Genomic DNA, 21,686 nt, shown 5'->3' with positions numbered 1-21,686 from the left:
TACATTCACTGACTATTTTTAGTTTAAGTGGTTAGATGGGCGACTGTTTGAGTTAATTCTTAATAATAATAATAATAATAACCCAACAATCTTTGATTCCTAAAATAGTTGACATGTCGTTTAACTAACTAATCCCCTTAAATTCCATCTCTCGAGTTCAATTCAAGTTAAGGGACGAATTAGGTTCATAAAGATCTCTCTTAATTACTAAATCAATGAAATCGATCACAAACAAAACCAAGTCAAGCAAATACTAATGATATAATGGTACATAATCCAGTTAAATTTGTGAAGATTCACAACTAGAGGGATCAAAACTGCACATTTTAATTAATTATATATTAAATGTGCTTATACAAATATCATAAGGACCAAAATTAACATTTTTCAATATTGGAGGGATTAACAGTGAAAATATCCCTAAGTATTTATATTCTGAATATTCTTCCCATAAAAACCACTTGCAAAAGAACCTCATTCCGTTAATTTATTCAGTCTATAAATTATAACGCCTCTTTTACCTTAAACAGTAGCATTCTCTATTCTTCGTCTTCTTCATCTGCTGAATTTCAATTATAGCCAAAAAAACCTCTTTTAAACCCTAGCAGATCTCTCAAAAAATGGGCGAAAATTGCAAAACAATTCCGAAACTTCCAATCCCAGGCAAACGAAACATATTAATTACTAGTGCTTTGCCTTATGTAAACAACGTTCCTCACCTTGGCAATATTATTGGATGTACGTACAACTTTATTTATTTATTTATTTATTGCTTTATTTTTATTTTATTTTTTGATTTTGGATTTGGAAAATTGATTTTTTTGGGTGGAATTTGTAGGTGTGTTGAGTGCTGACGTGTTTGCAAGATACTGTAGACTTAGAGGGTACAATGCAATATACATGTGTGGTACAGATGAGTATGGGACAGCTACAGAGACTAAAGCTTTGGAGGAAAATTGTACTCCTAAGCAAATTTGTGACAAGTAAGCAAAATTTATTTTGCTTTTGCCTTTCTTAGTATGGAATTTAGGTGCCTTTGGTGTAAAGGGAAGAATTTAAAATGCTTTATGATATTATTTACTATTAAATGTTAATTATTAATTAATAAGGTTGATTGGAATAAATTAATAATATTAATAATAATTAATAATGATTAATAATGTTCAAGCCTTGGTGGATAGAGTTACTTGGTATCTGTTGTTGTTCGGAGGTAGCAGGTATACTGTGGAATTAGTTTCGGAGGTAGCAGGTATACTGTGGAATTAGTTTCGGAGGTAGCAGGTATACTGTGGAATTAGTTGACGTGCGCACAAGCTGGCTCGAACACTACGGTTATAAATAAATAAATAAATAAATAAAAGATTAATAATGTCTAAATGTTAATTTAAGTAACCAGCGAGAGTAAGAAATTAGGATATTTGGAAAGGAAAATGATTTCTGGCTGAAACTCGAATGAAGTGATTTCCTCCCTCTCGGTGGAAAATATTTTCCACAACTAAAATGACTTCATCAACAAAAACATCTTTTGTCGTACCAACACATGAAATGGCCTTTTCCCCCAAATAATACTTTTGTTGCAATAGCAGAAAGTCATTGGGTGAGGTAGGTGTTGGGGAAGGCATAAATTACTAATGGATGTGAAATTTTGTTAGGCTTCTCTTGTTTTACGGGTAAAGATTAGATTTTTATTGCTAACATTGAGTAGTCAATTGTAGCAAGTATCTTCTACTTACAGCTTGTTTGGATTGTTGTTATATGTTGTTTCATAATGTATCGTATTGTATTGTATTGTTTGATGAATACAATATTTGGATAGATTGTATCATTTGTCGTTTCATGATATTACCCACCAGTAATATGAAGAATAAACTTGCATCATTACTAAGAAAAAATAGGATACGGAATGGAATAGAATTATTATATAAAAAAGTAGGATAAAGGATAAAAAACTGATTATTTAATAATAAGGAAGGGTAATATTCGAGAAAAAAGCAAGGAAACGACGCCACCACACCAAATCCGTCGTTCCATAAAGTGGCACTTTTCGTCGTTACGCAACGATGGATTTAACGATACAATACAATGAAATTTAAGTAACAATCAAAACAAACATTATATTTAAAGTAACAATACGATAGGTAACAACCACCCAAACAAGCTGTTACAGGTATCAGAATAGTAATGGATATTAGTTTCTTGGGTTTATCATGTTTTTGTGGTAAAGATTAGATTTTTATTGGTAGTGATTAGTCGATTGTTGAAAATTAGCTCTAGTATGTGCTTTTATTTAGCGAGGGCGAGCATTGGAGCAATGGTAGAGTTGCTCCTTTAGTGACCTACAACCTCAAGGTATTTGGACCTCAGGGTTTTGTCCTCTTGGGATTTTACCCAAAAGACACCTCAACAGTTGAATCCTAACTTGTTCTTATATGACCCCTCACTTTCTACCCCCAATCCGACGTGTGATTTGCCTAAGGCAAGTTTCACAGTGAACCCCCAGCGGCGTGTGGGCTGTTACATTTACTTTGACAGAGATGAGGTTCTTGTCAAGCATATTACTTATACCTCGAGACCTTTAGACTAACAAATGGCTCTTCTATTAAAAATATCGGGGTTTTCATTTAAGAGATATGTTGAACATGGTGGTCTTTGTGAAGTTATGTACATTGCAGGTAATATATTAAATAGTTGGCTAAGTTTTGCTTTCCCAATTCACATATTATGTTTTGGACCAACTGACCAAGGAAATTAGTTTTAAGTCTCGTTAGGTTTTTAAGCTTCCAAGTTATCCATTTTTTTACTTTTTTGAAGTGTTAGATTTACACAGCTAAGATATTTTAATCCAATTGAAGTCCAGACAACAGCAAATGATGCACCAGTATGAAGTTTGTAGGTTTATATAGCGAAAAATAGCAGTTAAATGAATTCCTGTAGACTTTTTCACATGATTATTTCAAGAGCTCCAGAAGAGGTGCGCTAATTTAGCATTCATATACCTGGTTTTCCTTTTGAAAATTAAAAGTTTGCTTTCTTCTGAGTCCTTGTAAATTCATCCTTTTAGTTTATTCGGTTGAGAGAGATGTAATTTTTAACCAGAGGGTCCCAACACGAACACAACCCACCCCATTTCACAATTCTTTTCTCCTCTTATTGGCTTTGCAGATATCATGCTATTCATAAAGAAGTCTATAAATGGTTTGATATAAGCTTTGATGAATTTGGACGCACATCAACGCCACAGCAGACAGAAGTTTGTCAAGCAATTTTCAAGAATCTCTTCGAAAATAATTGGCTTTCTGAGAATACAATGCAACAGGTATCGTATTGTAGTACGAATTATTTCCTTGGAAATTAGCTTGTGCAACTGTTGTGTGCTTCTATTGCTACGCGTTTAGCATTAGCTTTGTTGGCTTCCTACCGTACACGTGAACATACTAGAATTTGGTCCATTCCAACATAAGAAGCGATAAGAAATGTCATTGAATCCAAGGAATTCACCAAAAACATATGTATGATTTCAAGTCATCAAGCTTTTAAATACTTCTTTAATTGAAGTTGCACAGACCACAGCTGTAGCATAGTTGACATTTCCCCAGCTGAAGTTCATTTTCTTATGCAGCTTTACTGTGACACTTGCAAAAAGTTCTTAGCCGATAGACTTGTAGAGGGTAACTGTCCAACACCAGGTTGCAACTATGATTCTGCACGAGGAGATCAATGTGAAAAGTGTGGGAAACTTTTAAATCCCACAGAACTAATGGAGCCAAAATGCAAGGTTCGCACTTCGTCTCATATTCTGTTAGATGCATATTCATTACTAGGTTTAATTTTATATGCTTTCATCTTAGCAGGTGCATATTCTTTACTAGGTTTTATGTTGTATACTCTCATTTTAATTAAACACATATCAGTTTCTTGAAAACGAGCGCAAATTCCTTCAGCAAGATATTTGATCGTTTGTTTGAGCTGAATCACATGATTTGCAGACGATTAATTTTCTTGCAATGGAATTGATGTATGAAGGATTGGAAGCACAAAAGTTCCTCATAATCTTATTCATAAATTGGACTAAGAGTACAAGGATGTTTAAAATTTTTTATAGATTCATATTTGACTAAAAATATGGATGTGGTAAAAGAGTTTACTAACTGCTTAAGTCTTTGCTTGGTTACTCAACAGGTTTGTCACAACACCCCATGTATCCGAGATACAGACCATTTGTTTCTTGAGCTCCCTTTGCTGAAGGATAGATTAGAAGCATATGTCAACAACATGTCAGTGGCTGGGGGATGGAGTCAGAATGCCATCTACACAACACATGCATGGCTTAGAGAAGGACTTAAACCAAGGTGTATAACTAGAGATTTGAAATGGGGGGTTCCAGTACCACATGAAAAATACAAGGATAAGGTTGGTTGATTGAAAACGATTGATTGTAACTCATAATTTTGTGATTGTTAGTCCACATCCGGCTATAAATTCTATTCTGTTGATTTTATTTGAAGTTCACAAAAATTGTTATCTAAGATCTTAGCTTCACGACAATATTCGTCGATTGGTAATTAGGTTTTCTATGTGTGGTTTGATGCTCCTATTGGATATGTTTCAATCACCTCATGCTACACAACCGAGTGGGAGAAGTGGTGGAAGAATCCAGATGATGTGGAACTGTATCAGTTTATGGGCAAGGACAATGTGCCTTTTCACACTGTAAGTTTTAAAAATCTTTGAAATTCTTTGCTGGCAGGCTACTAATTTTGTGATGTTAGGGGGTTTGTAATGTATTTTGTATATCCAGGTAATATTCCCATCTACGCTTCTCGGAACTGGTGAAAACTGGACGCTTATGAAAACTATCAGCGTAACAGAATATTTGAACTATGAAGCAGGTTAATTAGAAATTAGTTGAGCATTGCAATATGTAATTGCTGCTTGAAACTTTAGTTTGGAGATACTAGTTAATATTACATTATTCCATGTTTTCTGACTTGAAAATTTTTCCTTCTCTTTTTTGGTTGTCATAATCAGGCAAATTCTCTAAGAGCAAGGGTATAGGAGTTTTTGGTAATGATGCAAAAGACACAAATATTCCTGTAGAAGTATGGAGATATTACTTGCTGACAAACAGGCCAGAGGTGGGCCCATGGTGCTTTGACAATGTTTTTTGCTGTTCAATATTTCCCAGTTTTGTAATGCCATTCTATCACTAAATATTTTTGGTTATTCTAGGCCTCAGACACTTTATTTACATGGGCAGACCTACAAGCAAAGTTAAACAGTGAGTTGCTAAGCAACTTAGGCAATTTTGTCAATAGAGTTTTGAGCTTCATCGCAAAAGATTCAGGTATTTCAGCGAGCTGTTCTTTTAGATATTTACATAGTTGATCCCTGTTAATGGATTTTCTTGTTGTCAAAGTTGCTTCTCTGTTGGTATTTTGTGTTTCACAAAAGTTTTGGCAACTTATTTTGTTGTTTATTTTTTGCTACAATCCCTCCGATTTATGTATTAAAAAATGACGTGGTTTACTACATTGTTCATGTTTTTTCTGCTGTTAGTATCCTGTACTTGTCTGGTTGATTGCTGCAAATCTCTATTTATGTTTCTTGGAAATGAAAAAAAAAGGTCTCTTATTAGGCCTCATTGAATTGTGATACTAGTATTTTAGAAGCAGAAAACCTTAATAGAAAAGGGAATAAGATTAGAAAGCAGAAAAAAAAAGATGAAGGAAGAAAATTCTTTCTAGAGGAAAAGATGTTGGGTAACTTATATGGGTGAAAGTGTCTAGATTCCTTCATATTTACCAGGGGAGAAGTCTTATCCCCTTTTCCCTCATATCTATCAGATCTTTATTGACAATGCCCTCATACAGCTTCAGGTTATGGTTCCATTATTCCCGATGTTGAAGGAGCGGAATCACATCCCTTGACAAAGGCATTGGGTGAAAAAGTTGGAAATTACGTGGAGCAGTATATAGAAGCCATGGAGAAGGTGACTCATCCGCCACGGGTTCTCTCAGTTTTAGTAAACTAGAAGTCATGTGATCTTATTTTATAAGTAAAGAAAAATAAAAAAAGAAAGAAAAAAAATGAAGCCATGATAATAAAGTGACTCATCCGCAACGGGTGACGTTTTCTTGCATCTGATTCTATCTTGATTGGTGCTCTTATTTCCTATGTTTGATAACCTGTATCTGTTGCAATTCGACTAGGTTAAATTAAAGCAAGGCTTGAAGGTTGCGATGTCTATTTCTGGTGAAGGAAATGGTTATCTGCAGGTAATCCTGTCAAATACTTTCCAGCTATCTGTTTTTTGATCAATAACTGCTATGCGATGGACTTTCTCATTTTAGATTAACTAGCTGAATTATCGAGCCAAAAAAAAAAAAAAAAAAATTAGCTGAAATTTTGAACTTTTCATGTGACAAAGGTAATGACCTGTGGGTATTCTATTCTTATGGTTTCTGATCTCAAATTGTTGAGGCTCATCACATTGTATTTCTTTCTGTAGGAAAGCCAGTTTTGGAAACTTTACAAGGAAGACAGGCGTTCGTGTTCCATAGTGATGAGAACTGCTTGTGGTCTAGTCTATCTTCTGGCATGTCTTTTAGAGCCATTTATGCCACCTTTTTCACATGAGGTAGTGTTTCTGTTGCCATCATTGCAAACTTGAACTTTGTGTGATGCCATCTGTCTGTGCTTAGGTGTTTGATGCTTTTCCCTCTTGATTCACAGGTGCTTAAGCAGCTCAACTTGCCTCCTGAAACACAACTTTCACTGGCTGATGAAAAAGGTGACGTTGCAAATAGTAAAAGACCATGGAACATTATACCTGCAGGTCACAAAATTGGAACACCAGCACCATTGTTCAAGGAGCTGGTAATGCATTTCGGTCTGTTTTTACTGCATGTTTATTCATTCTTTCATTCGTTGGCTGGTTTATAATTGTTGTTGATGATAATATACAGAAAGATGAAGAAGTTGAATTCTACAGAGAGAAGTTTGCAGGAAGTCAGTCAGATAGGGCAGATAGGGCTCTGAAGGCAGAAACTGATGCCAAAAAGATGGCTGAACAACTGAACAAAACAAAAATATCAGGTTGGAATTTTTTCTTTTTCCATATTTTTTGACTTGATGTGATGAGTTTATTTATTTCTACGACAGTGATATGAAGAGTTTAAGGAGCCTTGTAGTTTCTTTAGGCATAAATTTGTTAGCACTTGCTTTGATCCTCCTCGAGGCACTTCTCGACTGTGCCTATTGACCACCTCTCTTTTGATCCTCTTGTTTTCTTAATACCAGACCTGTAATTCCTTATTGTCTGTGAAGATTTCTGTTTACTTCCAAAGACTTAAGATTTCAAGATATATACAGATACCTTTTGCTTTAGAGACAAGTAAATCATCTATGCTTATGCATCTTCCTTGGGATCCTGTCAGATTCCTATCAAAGTTCTACCTCAAGTCTGCCATGGTTGATGGCTGCAGTTTAGTTCTATTCTTGCATGAGAATCATATGGATTATGGCTTGCTTTGATTTTTCTATTTTGTGTATCAGATGGTAATAAGAAGAAGGAACGTGCAAAAAAATCTTCTGAAACCAAATCTAAGGCCCCAGCCACTGTCGAAGGAGAAGTTTCCATTAGTAGACTTGACATTCGCGTTGGTCTCATAACAAAGGCACAAAAACATCCTAATGCCGATTCATTGTACGTGGAAGAGATTGATGTTGGTGAAGCTCTGCCTAGAACTGTTGTTAGTGGCCTTGTAAATTTTATTCCACTTGAGGATATGCAGGTTTGGCTTCTCCACCTTTTGCAAGTATCAAATATAAAATGAGCTGGTGAATTTATTCTCAGTGACATTTCCTTTTCAGAATCGGAAGGTCTGCGTTCTATGCAACCTAAAACCAGTTAGCATGAGGGGGATAAAGTCCCTGGCAATGGTTCTTGCTGCTTCTAATAGTGATCACACTAAGGTAAACTGTGATCTGTGCTTATCTCTCTGTCCATGTTATCTTGGTAAAATTGCTATGTACCTTAAAATATGTTTGTGGTTTTGAATACATTTTACTTGCTTAATACTGAAATAATGTCTACTGGCTAACATACTTTTCAAATGGAAAAGTCGAGTTAAGTAAGCAAGAGCAAAACTTGGAAAGGAATCCGACAGAATGTTGGAAGGGAGAAAGGAAAAAGAAGCTAAGGACGTCTACTTTCTTGCTTTGTTGTGTTTCACTAGGTAGAAACATCGAAAAGTGTTCCCTTGCAACAACTGGTATATAAATAGCCAAATATATTTGTGATTGTAGTCAACAATAGTATTGTAGAACAGGCTTTATATGACTGACATCTACAATGTACTAATCCACTCCCCGATATTATATTTTTCATTGTGTTTTATTAATATGGACTTTCTGATCATTTATATGGATATTTGATGCAACGTCAGGTTGAATTAGTTGAGCCACCTAAAGATGCTGCAATTGGAGAACGAGTCACATTCCCCGGGTTTGATGGCAAACCTGATGATGTCTTGAACAATAAGAAAAAGGTTTGGGAAACTGTTCAGTTGGATCTGCATACAAATATGGAGTTGGTTGCCTGCTATAAAGATTTGCCTTTCACTACATCATCTGGTATTTGCAAAGTTGCATCCATTTCTGAAGGATCAATTGGGTAAGCTGATTCTTTTGTTCATTTATTAGGAAAAAGGAATGTAATACCTTGCTTTTAAAGTGTTTCTTGTTTAGTGCTCTGATAGTAAACAAACTTACTGTTGTCAATTGTTGGCAATATTACCAATTACCATAGTTGCTAAAGTTTTGAATTGATTAATACTGGCATCTCGCGACTTTTTCCTTTCCCTCGTTGTGTATTTGTTTCTCCTTTGCAAACGCGAAATTGCACGTCAAAATCAATCATCTCAGACAGCACTAGCTAGAAGCACAATTTTCATTTCTGAAATTTAAAATATTTCAATTTTGGAACAAGGATCTTTCTGCTCTATATTAAAGAAAATTAGAAATATATTCTTAATCTGCACCGATTGTTATAAAAGAATGGTGTATGAAATGGCACTCCACACTTGTAAAAGACTATTTTAAGGAACCTTTTTTGGGTAAAAAAAGACTATCTAAGGAACTAAAGCTCTTGAGTAAGCATGATTACCCGCTAAGGGCTCCTGAGTAAGGCCCTTAGCGAAATATTGTTCATCTTTTTTACCCTTAAAGATTAGATTTCACATTAGACAAAATAGTAATTTAATTATTTTGCAAATATTTAGGAATTCTAAATCAACTAAATTTTGTGCATTATTTCCCTAATATTTAGGAGTTCCAAATCAACTAAAATTGTATATATTAAATATTCCTTGTTTAAACTTCTATGTGATGAGGCCTAACGTATGCTATAAGCATGAAAAAAACTAAACAAAACATTTCCTTTTTTTAGAAAAAGAAAATTTACGGCTTAGAATAGGTAGTAGATTGTTGTTGGCCAATGAAAAGTATCATTTTTATGTCCTAATTTTAGTATAAAAATATTCAAAGTACTTTCAAATATTTTTTCTATCTATATTTATTTTTACGAAAGTAAGAAAAAAAAGCTCAAACAATTAATATTCTTTAATTACAATTAGTGCAAAAAAAGTTTAAGCAAATTTGTAATTATAGATAATATTTTAGAACATTATTTTATGTATGTTTCATTAGGACTAAGCATGAAAACCTAATCAAAGTTAACGGTATAACACTAGAGAAGTAAATGAATTTGAGTGGATTTTATTTTCTAATTTCTCATGTTATTCAATGAGAATACACGTTATACCTACTTTTGAAATTCTAATTACAATTAAATTCTAGCTTTCTAGATATTGTTTTTGTATAATATTTGAAAAGTACACTGGTTAATAAAAAGATAAATTACTAAAAAGATATTTAATAATATAAAAGATCTATCAACTCAAAATTCTAAAAGTGCAATATTAGATTAAGACAATCTAATATTGTTCCTATTCTTTTTTATTTTTCTATCTCCTAAATCTTTTCAATGTTTCTTGATTTTTTTATTTTGAGAATGAAAAAGAAGGAAGGGGAGTGTTGGCGTAACTGGTAAAGTTGTTGCCATATGACGAGGAGGTCACGGGTTCGAGCCATGAAAATACCCTCTTGCAGAAATGTAAGATAAAGCTGCGTACAATAGACCCTTGTGGTTCGACCCTTTCCCGGATTTCGCACATAATGGAAGTTTAGTGCATCAGGCTGCCTTTTTTAGAATGAAAAAGAAAAAAAAGAAGAGAACTAGCATATAGTTGAAGGGAAGAGAAAAAGAAGAAGAAGCCAATAATGGAGTAAATTGTTGGTATATTTTCATTTATCATTGAAAATTTATTTGTTTGTACAAACAAAACTTGGGATTAAGGAAAAAACAAAAGTACATACACAGTAATACAAAATGTTACAAGAAACAATCTTCATGTAGTGATTTATATATATAGTAGTTTTGACTTTTGTATTCTCTTCTTTCTCATAATTTTTTGTAGGTGAACTCTCTTATCTTCTCTGGAAGTTGAGTGCCTTAATAGCCAATGCAAATATGACGGCAAACATAACAGGCAATGCAACGATAACAGCTGCAACCACTCCAAGAAAATCATGCTCAAATCCAAAGTAACGACTCAAGAATTGCTTCACATTTTCATTATTGCCAAGATCGTTTTGCAGGTCAGCGAATTGTGATGCAACAAGACCATACAAAGTCCATGCAACGGGGCATGCCCAGTAGTACCATCTCCACCATATTGGAATACGCTGTTTTTAACAAAAAAGGAACGATAACATGTCATTTTTCGAGATTCAGGTTAATTTACGTGGATAAAAATTGATCAAGTTGAAAGATTTTCAAGAACTTACAGGTCGTGGAACGATGAATCCTGAGAAAAGATTCCATACTGCATAGAAGAAGGCCGCGACAACGGAAGCAACGTTTTGATTCGGAGTAATAGCCACGGTCATCATACCATAGAAGGTGAAGTACAAGAGAGTGAAGTACATGAAGAAGAAGTACCAAAAGAACTTGGCAGCAGTCCATTCAAATCCGATCATCGCATACACAATGATACCATAGAAAGCAGCTTGTACAAATACATAAGGTAGCTCAACAATAACCTGCAAGAAAAATAAAGTTTTCATGGATTAATATGAATTCATTTTTAAGGCTGAAATGTGTACATATTGTGACAAAATTGAACTATCTGTTCACCTGTCCAATGGCATAAGGTATGGCTGAATACATTCCAGCAGCTCTTTCTCTATAAAATACAGTACGCTCAACGGCTACAACAGGCTGGACTGACGATGAATTTTGTACACCGAGGAAAAGACATGCAGCATACATGGATCCCATGGCGTTGAAAAGATCCTGGCTCCGACTCCTGTGATCAATAAAGCTCGAATAGTTTAGTTTAAGTACTATACAAAGTTCTATTTACTTCACATTATGACTTGTACTTACACTTTGGTGCCAAGATCCCAGAACATTGTGCCAAAGACAAGCGCTATGAATAATGTGAAAATGAATCTAACTGCAGTATAGGATGGATTACGCCAGTACGACCAATATTGCTTCCAGAGACAAGCCATACATTGGGTCCAGAAAGGCTGTGAAAATTGAGTTTCAAAATGCAGATCCTTTGTACCAGGACGAGGCGTACTTAATTCAGCTATCAACAATTTATTCCTCTTGTAGAGGTCTGATTTCTTGTACAAATCAGCAAAGTCAACACCTAACATCATTTCTTGAGACGAGGCTGTAACTTCTAACATCCAAGTGGCTGGATTGTAAGCCTCCTTTATCTTACTAACTCCAGGCATAGACTGAAATCAAGATGAAACTAAGATTAATAGTTTGATTATATAAACTAGGAAAAAGAATTCATTTTTTGCTTTGATAACATACCTCAAAGTACTTGATTAAATGGCAAGAATGGTGACCCAGAGGACCAACGTATATCTCTTGTCCTCCTCGTTTCATTAGAAATAGCTGCAAAGCCATGTTTAACTTCAGTATTCGATGGCAAAAGAAAGGGGGAATAAAGATTTGCTTTACTGTCCTGGGGGGGAATAAAGATTTGCTTTACTGTCCTGGAAGGTTAATAAACTCACCTCATCAAAAGCTTCGAAAATGTCAATGCTAGGCTGATGAATGGTACAGACAACGGTTCTTCCTGTATCAACGGTGTTCCTAACAGCTCTCATGACAATGGCAGCAGCTCTTGCATCCAGCCCTGAAGTTGGTTCATCCATGAAAATGATAGAGGGGTTTGCTACCAGTTCAACTGCAATGGTTAACCTTTTGCGTTGCTCAGTCGATAGACCGTTGACTCCTGGCAATCCAACTAAGGCTGATCTTAACAGTGTTAGCTCCACAAGTTCCATAACTTCCTCAACAAACATCTGTAGAAAGGTGATCAATCGATAATGTTATTGTCTGCTACGTTGTATAATAGGTTCGACCAATATGTAGGATAGACTAGAGATAGAATTTATAGGAACCAACCTTTCTCTTGTTTTCATCGACATCTTGAGGTAAACGCAGCCAAGCTGAGTAAACCAAGGACTCGTAAACTGTAACATAAGGTGAATGGATATCATTCTGCTCACAGTAACCGGAAACACGTGCAAAGGTTTCTTGCTTCTTGGGATATCCAGAAATCTTGATGCTGCCATCAATATATCCTCCTGTTTTTCTTCCAGCCAAGACATCCATCAATGTCGTTTTACCAGCACCGCTAACTCCCATCAAAGCTGTGAGAACGCCTGGCCTGAAAGATCCACTTACACCCTTGAGAAGTACCAATCTATCTTCAGTTGAACCTTGTCCTTTCATTTCCTGCAAGTCATTAGAATATTCAAGTTTGTTATTCACAGAAAAGAGCAAAAAGCCACATGAATAATATTATCGACACTTTCTGGGAAGGCACCTGAGGCATGTCAACGGAGTATACGATGTCATCAAAGGTGATGGAATGGGGTTCAAATGGAAGAACCATTCCCCTTTTTTTGTTCTGACCCTCACTAACAGAATCACCTCCCTGTGGACTAATTAGTCGAACATTATCAGCATTCTCATTGTCTTCTGATACCATAGCTTGCGGTTTACCAAATGCTGCAGATATATAAGAAATAAGGTATTAACCACCTTTGTAGGAGTCCAGAGGTAAATTCTTTTTCCTGGTCATAGTACACGACATCATTAATTTTTATGTTAGTACATGGCATTTTTCTTTTTCAAGGGGAAAGTAGAGACATCAGAGATACTCACGGTTTAGGTAAGCAAGTCCTAAACTGTAGAAGACGTTGAGGATCATTACGAATCCAATAAGTGCCCCAATGCCTATCCAGTACCAGTATGCATCCGGAAAGAATCCTCGAGCTCTTACTACTGCAGCACCAAGTGGCTCGTTTCCATTTGGCGCGATCTATTTTAATTAAGAGCGGAAATGAGCATCCATATACGAGAAACGTAACTATTTGCGTGCTGCATTAGGAATAAGACACTTACATGTTTCCAATTCTTCCCATCAAATTCATTCACAAGAATTGAATTCATGGAATACATCAATGGTGAGATCCAGTAACCCCAGATCCACCATTTCTTCACATCATCTGCAGCATCACGCAAAATATAAAATAAATATGGTGTCTGATTGAACAAAGGCAGCCAGGTATACAAAGCATCCCGTTCACACAGGGTTCGGGAAAGGGTCGCACCCCAAGAGGGTGTAATGTAGGCGCGTGCAAGCATCCCACGGCTCGAACCCGTAACCTATAGGTCACACGGAGACAACTTGACCGTTGCTCCAAGGCTCCCCCTCGGTGTCTGATTGAACAAAAAAAGAATTTATGCAAACAACATTTAATATACCTCTTGAGAGGATGAATCCACTCAATGCAAATTGTAAGATCAGAGCAAATGCTCCAAATGTACTAGCGACTCCCATTGTTCTCCCCGCTGCTCCAATGAATCGATACAATGCTGATGCCATCTGGTGTACTAGTACGAGAAGAAAGAATTGTTTGAACAATCTGCAAAGCAATAGTCGATTCGATTAATAATCATGAGATGAAAGAAATTACGAAGGCCACCTAAGTATTATTAGTATGTACTGTCTTTTTTCTTCCCTTACCTTGAAACATTCGGATCAAATCCCATGACATAATATGTAAGGAACGTCCAAATTGCAACTTCAACAATTGTTATAGGGATTTTGAGGATCCACGTGGGAAGGGCGTAAGCCCATGAAGGGAAAAAGAGAAGGTCCCTTTGCTTGAAGTAAACTGGAAGCTTGAGAATTGTGAGGTTGATCTCAGCCATTCCGTTAAACATAATCTGAACGACCACGAAAAAGAGAGCACCAGCATATATCCCTCCATCATCCATATCATCTCGGGGCATCTTAGTTCGGAAAAAGACTGTCATCGTTATAAGTGCCATTACCACAAGCTGAGAAAAAAGTACAGAAACAAAGAGATTATTACAATTGAAACATGGTTATGAAAAAGGCAAATATATATATGGATTCGCCACCTAATATTTAAGGTATATCAGGGTACCTATAAACCAAGTCAAGATCAAACACTTACATATATATTTCTAATAGACCAAGTAGTCAGTACCTGAAAGAGCTTGAAGATGTAAACGAATGAGTTCCTCTTCATTAGCAGGAATTCTCGTTCAGCGCAGACTTTCAACAGTTGTTTTGTCCCTATACCATACTTCTGAGTAGACAAAGCAGCAGGGTGGCTTTTGCTCTTGTCATATGGAGTTGCAAGCTCATCGCCAAGTTTCCTTCCAACATGGAAAGACTGATATGCCTCAGCAAATTCTTTTGATGTGACAAACCTATAAGGCTCATCCCTCTTAGCCCAATATTGCTGTTGATCCTTCGTTGATGTTACCTGCAAGAAGTAATTTAAAACTTCCACCTTTTAGAACCTAAATTTAATTCTTATATGTCTAACAGTTAACTATATAAAAGTTTTCTCTATCTAACATATTAAACTTTTATGGTCACACACATACATTAAGTATCATCGCCACCCATAAAAAAGAATCAGACTGGCTCGTGAAGGGACACGTTGAAGACATAATAACTTTATAAAAGCGCGCTCTCTCTGACAGTTTAAACTTATAGATGAGATGGTCTCACACTTCAACATTATAAATTTCTTGGTTATACTTTATTGTAAGACATACCTCTTGCAAGAAATCCGCCACACCTTTTCTCTCGGGGCATTTGAAACCCATGGATTCAAAGAACTCAAGAATGGATTCTCGAGGGCCCTGATACACAATGTAGCCATCTGATAACAGAATAATGTCATCAAACAGGTTGTAAGTCTCGGGGGCTGGCTGCAATAGAGATATCACAGTAGTTCCTTTCAAGAGCTGCACGGATAGTCTTAGAGAATTGACAATGGAGAAAGTAGTTGAACTGTCTAATCCAGTTGAGATTTCATCCATGAAAAGTGCTTTTGCTGGTCCAACAAGCATTTCGCCTGTTGTTACCCGTTTCTTTTGTCCGCCTGAAATACCCCTTAGCATTTCATCTCCCACCTTGGTATCAGCACAAACATCCAGTCCCAAAATCTGCAAATGCAAGTCGATCAGGACACTTAAAAGATAAACCGTTCACAAAACTTGAGATCAGTAATGTGGAAAGTAAGGCAAAATTACATATTACAACCAGAGGCGGATGTAGAGTTGTAATAACGGGTTCAACTGAACCCAGTATTTCCAACGTGAAGCATAAATATGAGTAAATTGTAGTAAATAATAGGTTTGAACCCTGATACAACCCAGGGAGAACCACACCCCAAAAGCTAGCTATTAAGGTGGGAGAGACCAAGGCTATATAAACCTCACATAAGCATATTGCAATACTGATGTGGGATTCAAGTCTCATACCTTGCAATGGACCATAGCAAACCTCCACGCTCCGCAACCGTCGTCCCGACGGCTATGCGCTAAACTTTTCTAGCCCTGGGCGAACACTGCAATACCGGTGTCACCATCCATGGCACGGTGGGCACGGAAGGCGATGGGTGGCTCTGATATCATTGATACAACCCAGGGAGAACTACACCCCAAAAGCTAGTTATTAAGGTAGGAGAGCCCAAGGTTATATAAACCTCACATCAGCACATTGCAATACCGATGCGAGACTCAAGTCTCGTACCTTGCAATGGATCATAACAAACCCATAATTTTAAAAATACAATGGGTTCATGGAAAAAATTCTTTAGAATAGATGAACTCATAGAGCTTAAATCATGCATGCACCTCTGATTAAAACATGTTAAAATACACTGCTAGTGTAAAAATTCTTTACACTGTTAGTATATATAAGTAAAATCCTTATTAAACTCTTTTCAACCCTTTCTATAGACAAAATATAGGAGAAATACTTGAGTATGCTAAATGTTACCTTAAGAACATAATCTGTATAAACATTGGCTTCCTGTCCTTCTGTTGCTGCAGCCTACATTTCCCAAAAACAACAAATAAAAAGTATAAATGTAGATATACAAAAAACTTTAGTACTCCCTTTCATTATTAGTATATTTTGTTTGTATTCTTACCTTCATGTAGATATCAAGATCAGGATCTGGTTTGATATTAGCTTCTTTCTCTCTTCTTGATAATTCAGCCAACATCTCTGCACATATATTCAAGAAAAAAAATTAATAAATGAATATCTATATGTTTTTACTGCAAAAGATAATAATAAATAAACTCACTTAAAAATTGAATTTAATTAAAAAAGCAATAACAAAATACTAACGATATCTAGAGCCAACTCCTTGACATCTTGCAGAGAATTCCAAAGTTTCTCTAACAGTCATTTCTCCAATATGTAAATCATGTTGGCTAATATAAACAGCTGTTCTTTGTGGCACAAATTCATGTAATTCATGTCCATTATATGTCACCTTCCCATTAACCTGATTTCCAAAAAGAAAAAGAAAAAACTTTAGTTTTTTTCTTATTTAAAAACGTTTAACTTCTATAAATTGACAGTGTAAAGAATTTATAGTATCAAGTCACTTTAAAGGTAATTAAGGTAATCATCCTTAATTAGTAAACTGTAAAATAAAGGCTGAATTTAAGATGAATGTCGACCTGGTATATCACCTAACTTTCTACCATCAAACCTCTTTATAACAGTCTCGTATGTTCTGATATTTTTTGGTTGTTATAGAGAATATATGTTATAACATAATATGAAAAATCGGTTCCAAAAAAAGCTGGCCGTTATAGTGAAGTTATGTTATAAAGAATGACTGTTATAGTGACCGTATAGCTGATAATTTCCAAATTAGTTAGAAAGAAGCAATCTTCTATAGTAGGCTTTGTTATACTAATGATTATGTAAAAAATCAACTATATTGTCGGTGGATATAAGATAAATCGTTTATACAATATTTTTATTATAAAATTTATATATGATACTTGAAATTGAAAATATTACCCTTAGAGTAGGATCAAGCTTTCCAGCCAAAGCTAATAAAAATGTAGTTTTTCCAGAGCTTGGAGGTCCCAAAAGCAGAGTTAATCTGCATGGCTTAATCATACCACTTACATCTTTGAGAATTGTAATTTGTCTCTTTTTACTTGGAAGGATGTGAAGAGAATTCAACATTGTCTTTGGAGCAAAAAAGTTGAAAAAACAAAATACACAAAAGTTAGTTTGATAAAATAATAACTCCCTTGCAAATTAAAAAATAGATATATTAAAGAAAATTATTTTTTAATTTATGGTTTAGATTGTTACCTCAAAGAAGTTGGTAATGAAGTTGATAAAAGTAGGCAAAGCTCTGCTTCCAACATATGCATCTGCCTCAATAGTTAGATTCTCATATCTTACTTCTATTGATGGCATATCAATCCCAACTCTGTAAATTTTTCATTATTCCAACAAAAAAAAACAAAAAATTAAATATCAACTAAATAAAAATAGAAAAGGTAAACTCAAGTCATAGTTAGGAAAAGCAAAAAGGCAAAATTTCGACGAACTAAGTTCCCGCTATGCCTAGGACTGAAGAAATGCATCACCTCAGGTCCATTATACATAGTCATATGTTGTATTTCTGTAATAGATTGTTTTCACAGCTTAAAACTCGTGACCTCTGGACACAAAATCTTACCTTGCATTTCTACAAGTGGCTGTTTTCACGTCTTAAACCCCATGAACATTTTGTCATTATGACGACAACTCTTACTGTTGCATCGAGATTCCCAAAAATTGTAAACAAACTAGTATAAGAGCAGCCCGGTGCACTAAGCTCCGGGGTTGCTTAGCCCGGGAACCGGACAGGACGGACCACAAGGGTACGCAGTCTTATACTGTATTTCTGCAAGAAGTTGTTTCTACGGCTCGAATCCGTAACCTCTTGGTCACGTGACATCAACTTTACCAGTTACACCAAGACTCATCTTCTGTAAACAAACTAGTATATATCATCATATCATATCATACTATACTATACTATACTAAAAGTGGGAAGACCTTAAGTTGTAAAGCTGATTTACCCAAATATTCATAAAAATTAAAAGACATTTTTATCCCTCATTGAAACACTATTCCTTTAATATTGTTGTACCAAATAGTAAAATGGCTTTGCTTAAATGAGGAAGTTTAAAAGACTTATGCTAGGGGTTAAATCACAAAATGCAACATATGTGATATTTCACCTAATTTTATTGTTAAGTATTGTTCATTGACAACTGTCATGCAATTTCTTAACATTATTATATATGTTCCTATATACGTGTTATATACTGTATGTTTTTTGATATAAATTATATATCTTACTAGAATAGAGTAGTATGTGATACTATAACACAATATGTTAATTTATTATATTTATATCTGTATTAATTACCTACTATCATTATATACGTCAAATCCAAATATCTTAACATTTGTACATCAAATTCACGCAATCTTATTTTAAAAGAGATTAATAAATGGACTATTATTCCAACCTTATCATTTAGTTTCTTTATGTTTAGTATGTTATACTTTACTAATCCCAAAAGAAAGAAGACAATCTAATAAGCTTGGTAATTGAAGGCAAATTTCAAAAATCACAATAGGACACTTTCTCCTTTAAATTTTATTTTATAACTCAAACATATTATTTTAATCGAACCCGTGACCTCTTGGTTACATGGCAGCAACTTTACCAGTTACGCCAAGGTTTCCGTTAGCAAACAAAATAGTGTGTATATTTATATATATATAGGTAAAAACATTTCTCACTTAAGTGTCAATTCTATTCTTGAGTTTCAACAAGAACTTCTCATTATCTTCATCTGCAACTTTGACAAGCCTCTCAAGCAAACTCTTTCTTTCTTGATGTCCAACATCCCTCCGTTCCCGTTTATATGAACCTATTTTCTTTTTGGTCCGTTTCAAAAAGAATGACTCCTTTTTAAATTTGGAAACAATTTAGCTTAAACTTTCAATTTTATCCTTAATGAGAAGCTTTTATAACCATACAAATACTCTAGACTCTTTTTAACTTGTTTAGGACCACAAATTTCAAAAGTTTTCATTTTTTCTTAAACTCCTGCTATGCGCGGGGTATCATTTATGTACACAAACTAGTATAAAGCAGCCCGGTGCACTAAGCTCCCGCTATGTGCGGGGTCCGAGGAAGTGCTAGACTCCCGTTATACGCGGGGTCCGAAGAAAGGCTAGACCATAAGGGTCTATTGTATGCAGTCTTACCCTGTATTTCTGCAAGAGGCTGCTTCCACAGCTCGAACCCGTGACCTCTTGGTTACATGGCAGCAACTTTACCAGTTACGCCAAGGTTTCCGTTAGCAAACAAAATAGTGTGTATATTTATATATATATAGGTAAAAACATTTCTCACTTAAGTGTCAATTCTATTCTTGAGTTTCAACAAGAACTTCTCATTATCTTCATCTGCAACTTTGACAAGCCTCTCAAGCAAACTCTTTCTTTCTTGATGTCCAACATCATTTATGTAAACAAACTAGTATAAGAGCAGCTCGGTGCACTAAGCTCCTGTTATGCGCGGGGTTCGAGGAAGGGCTAGACCCTTGTGCACTAAGCTCCCGTTATGCGGGGTCCAAAGAAGGGCCAGACGATAAGCCTGCATTTCTGTAAGAGGCTGCTTTCACATCTCGAACCCGTGATCTCTTGATCACATGGCATCAATTTTACCAATTACGCCAACAAACTTGTATATATATAGGTAAAAAATTTCTTTCACTTACGTGTCAATTCTATTCTTGAGTTTCAACAACAACTTCTCATTATCTTCATCTGCAACTTTGACAAGCCTCTCAAGCAAAGATTTCCTTTCTTGATGTCCAATATCATTTATATCAACTTCAGCAGCTGAATCACCTTCTGATCCAAACAATAAACCTTTTCTCAGACGATCAAAAGTTGGCAATTTTTCTAAAGCAGCCCATTTAAGAGCTTCTTCATCATCTTCATCTCTAGCTGAACGTGAAAATATTGAACTACTATTTGCCCTAAAACTTCCCCTTAAACTATTACTCCCTCTTAAAATATTAAGATTTGCTGGCTCCATCTTCAACCAATCGTAACGTCGACTCTGATCGATCAAAAGACTAATCTCTTAAACCATGCAATATTTAACGCCCTGAGGCGGACGATTGTACCCAAAAATGAACGTGAAAGAGTATTGAGAGATACGCAAAACTATTTTCTTGAATTGTTTTTAGTAGTATGATATTGGTTATATAGAAGAAAAGAATGAAAGGGAAAGTGAGAGTTGATGCCAAAGACAAAGGCAGAGCACTTATATAGCAGCAAGTTCAGGAGAGGCTGACTATTGGATACATTATTCAAAATATCAACGCAAATGTAGTCTTTTTTCCACTATTTTTTTGTTGAATATTTTGACTTGACTAGATTTTGACTAATTATTGATTTCTCCAAGATAAATGAAGAATAATGAGGAAAATCTAGAAGCTGATTCTTGATTAGAACCTTAGAATATTTGCAACCTCAGCAATTAAAATATGAAGAGTTTTTAAAGATATATATATATATATATATATATATATATATATATATCAAATTATAATATTTAAATATTAGTCTTATTATAATATTATCATTATTTTAGTTATTTAATATTTTTATTTATTAGTATAGTTTAATTGTTATTTTGATTCATTGTTTCTTAATATCTTGTTGTTATTACTACTTGTTATCACTACTACTTCTTTTCATCTTTTCTTTAGCCGGGTGTCTATCGGAAACAACCTCTCTGCCCTCCCAGGTAGGGGTGTCAATGAATATTTAAAAAGCGACTAAACTAACTGAATCGTACCGTATCGAACCGATTTTTAGGTTTCTTCTAATAATACTTTAGGTTTTTATATAAATCTATAATCGTACCTATAATTAGGGTAGGTTTTTTATTTTATAAAAAGAAACCGAAAAAATAACGAACCGTAACAAATAAATTTACATGTGAAAAATATATTTATATATTAAGTTTAAGAATAATAATGTATTAAAATTTTCCTTGGGCCTTGGAATTGTGAAAACGGTTACAACCAAACAAGTAATTAAACTCAAAATCTTAATTACCAAACCTATAATGCTACTCCTATT

The 21,686-nt window shown here is 35.1% G+C and overlaps 2 protein-coding genes across 2 annotated transcripts; one reads left to right on the top strand and one right to left on the bottom strand.

The window, feature by feature from the left end:
• The first annotated feature begins 459 nt into the window (after positions 1–459).
• Positions 460–11,240, top strand: LOC107821583 (putative methionine--tRNA ligase). The gene is made up of 18 exons (XM_016648016.2): positions 460–738; positions 839–983; positions 3,163–3,316; positions 3,620–3,775; positions 4,180–4,410; positions 4,567–4,710; positions 4,799–4,889; positions 5,029–5,135; positions 5,230–5,344; positions 5,871–5,989; positions 6,210–6,275; positions 6,509–6,637; positions 6,733–6,876; positions 6,966–7,095; positions 7,555–7,793; positions 7,873–7,974; positions 8,448–8,674; positions 10,539–11,240. Exons 1-18 carry the CDS (start codon positions 621–623, stop codon positions 10,540–10,542), a joined length of 2,421 nt encoding a protein of 806 aa, XP_016503502.2. The 5' UTR covers positions 460–620; the 3' UTR covers positions 10,543–11,240.
• On the bottom strand, positions 10,549–20,970 carry LOC107821584 (pleiotropic drug resistance protein 1-like). Its single transcript, XM_075227693.1, has 20 exons — positions 20,309–20,970; positions 17,832–17,952; positions 17,529–17,702; positions 16,842–17,001; positions 16,639–16,715; positions 16,485–16,538; positions 15,254–15,646; positions 14,674–14,955; positions 14,184–14,500; positions 13,922–14,082; positions 13,559–13,662; positions 13,319–13,475; positions 12,978–13,162; positions 12,554–12,886; positions 12,160–12,450; positions 11,954–12,037; positions 11,510–11,871; positions 11,258–11,429; positions 10,909–11,163; positions 10,549–10,806 (listed from the first exon to the last, which is right to left on the bottom strand). Exons 1-20 carry the CDS (start codon positions 20,629–20,631, stop codon positions 10,549–10,551), a joined length of 4,263 nt encoding a protein of 1,420 aa, XP_075083794.1. The 5' UTR covers positions 20,632–20,970.
• Positions 20,971–21,686: the final 716 nt, after the last annotated feature.

This window comes from Nicotiana tabacum, chromosome 13, assembly GCF_000715075.1.
Source record: "Nicotiana tabacum cultivar K326 chromosome 13, ASM71507v2, whole genome shotgun sequence".
Classification (NCBI taxonomy): Eukaryota; Viridiplantae; Streptophyta; class Magnoliopsida; order Solanales; family Solanaceae; genus Nicotiana; species Nicotiana tabacum.
Note: the sequence above shows the minus strand (reverse complement) of the source record. Positions and strands in the feature narration are given on the sequence as shown.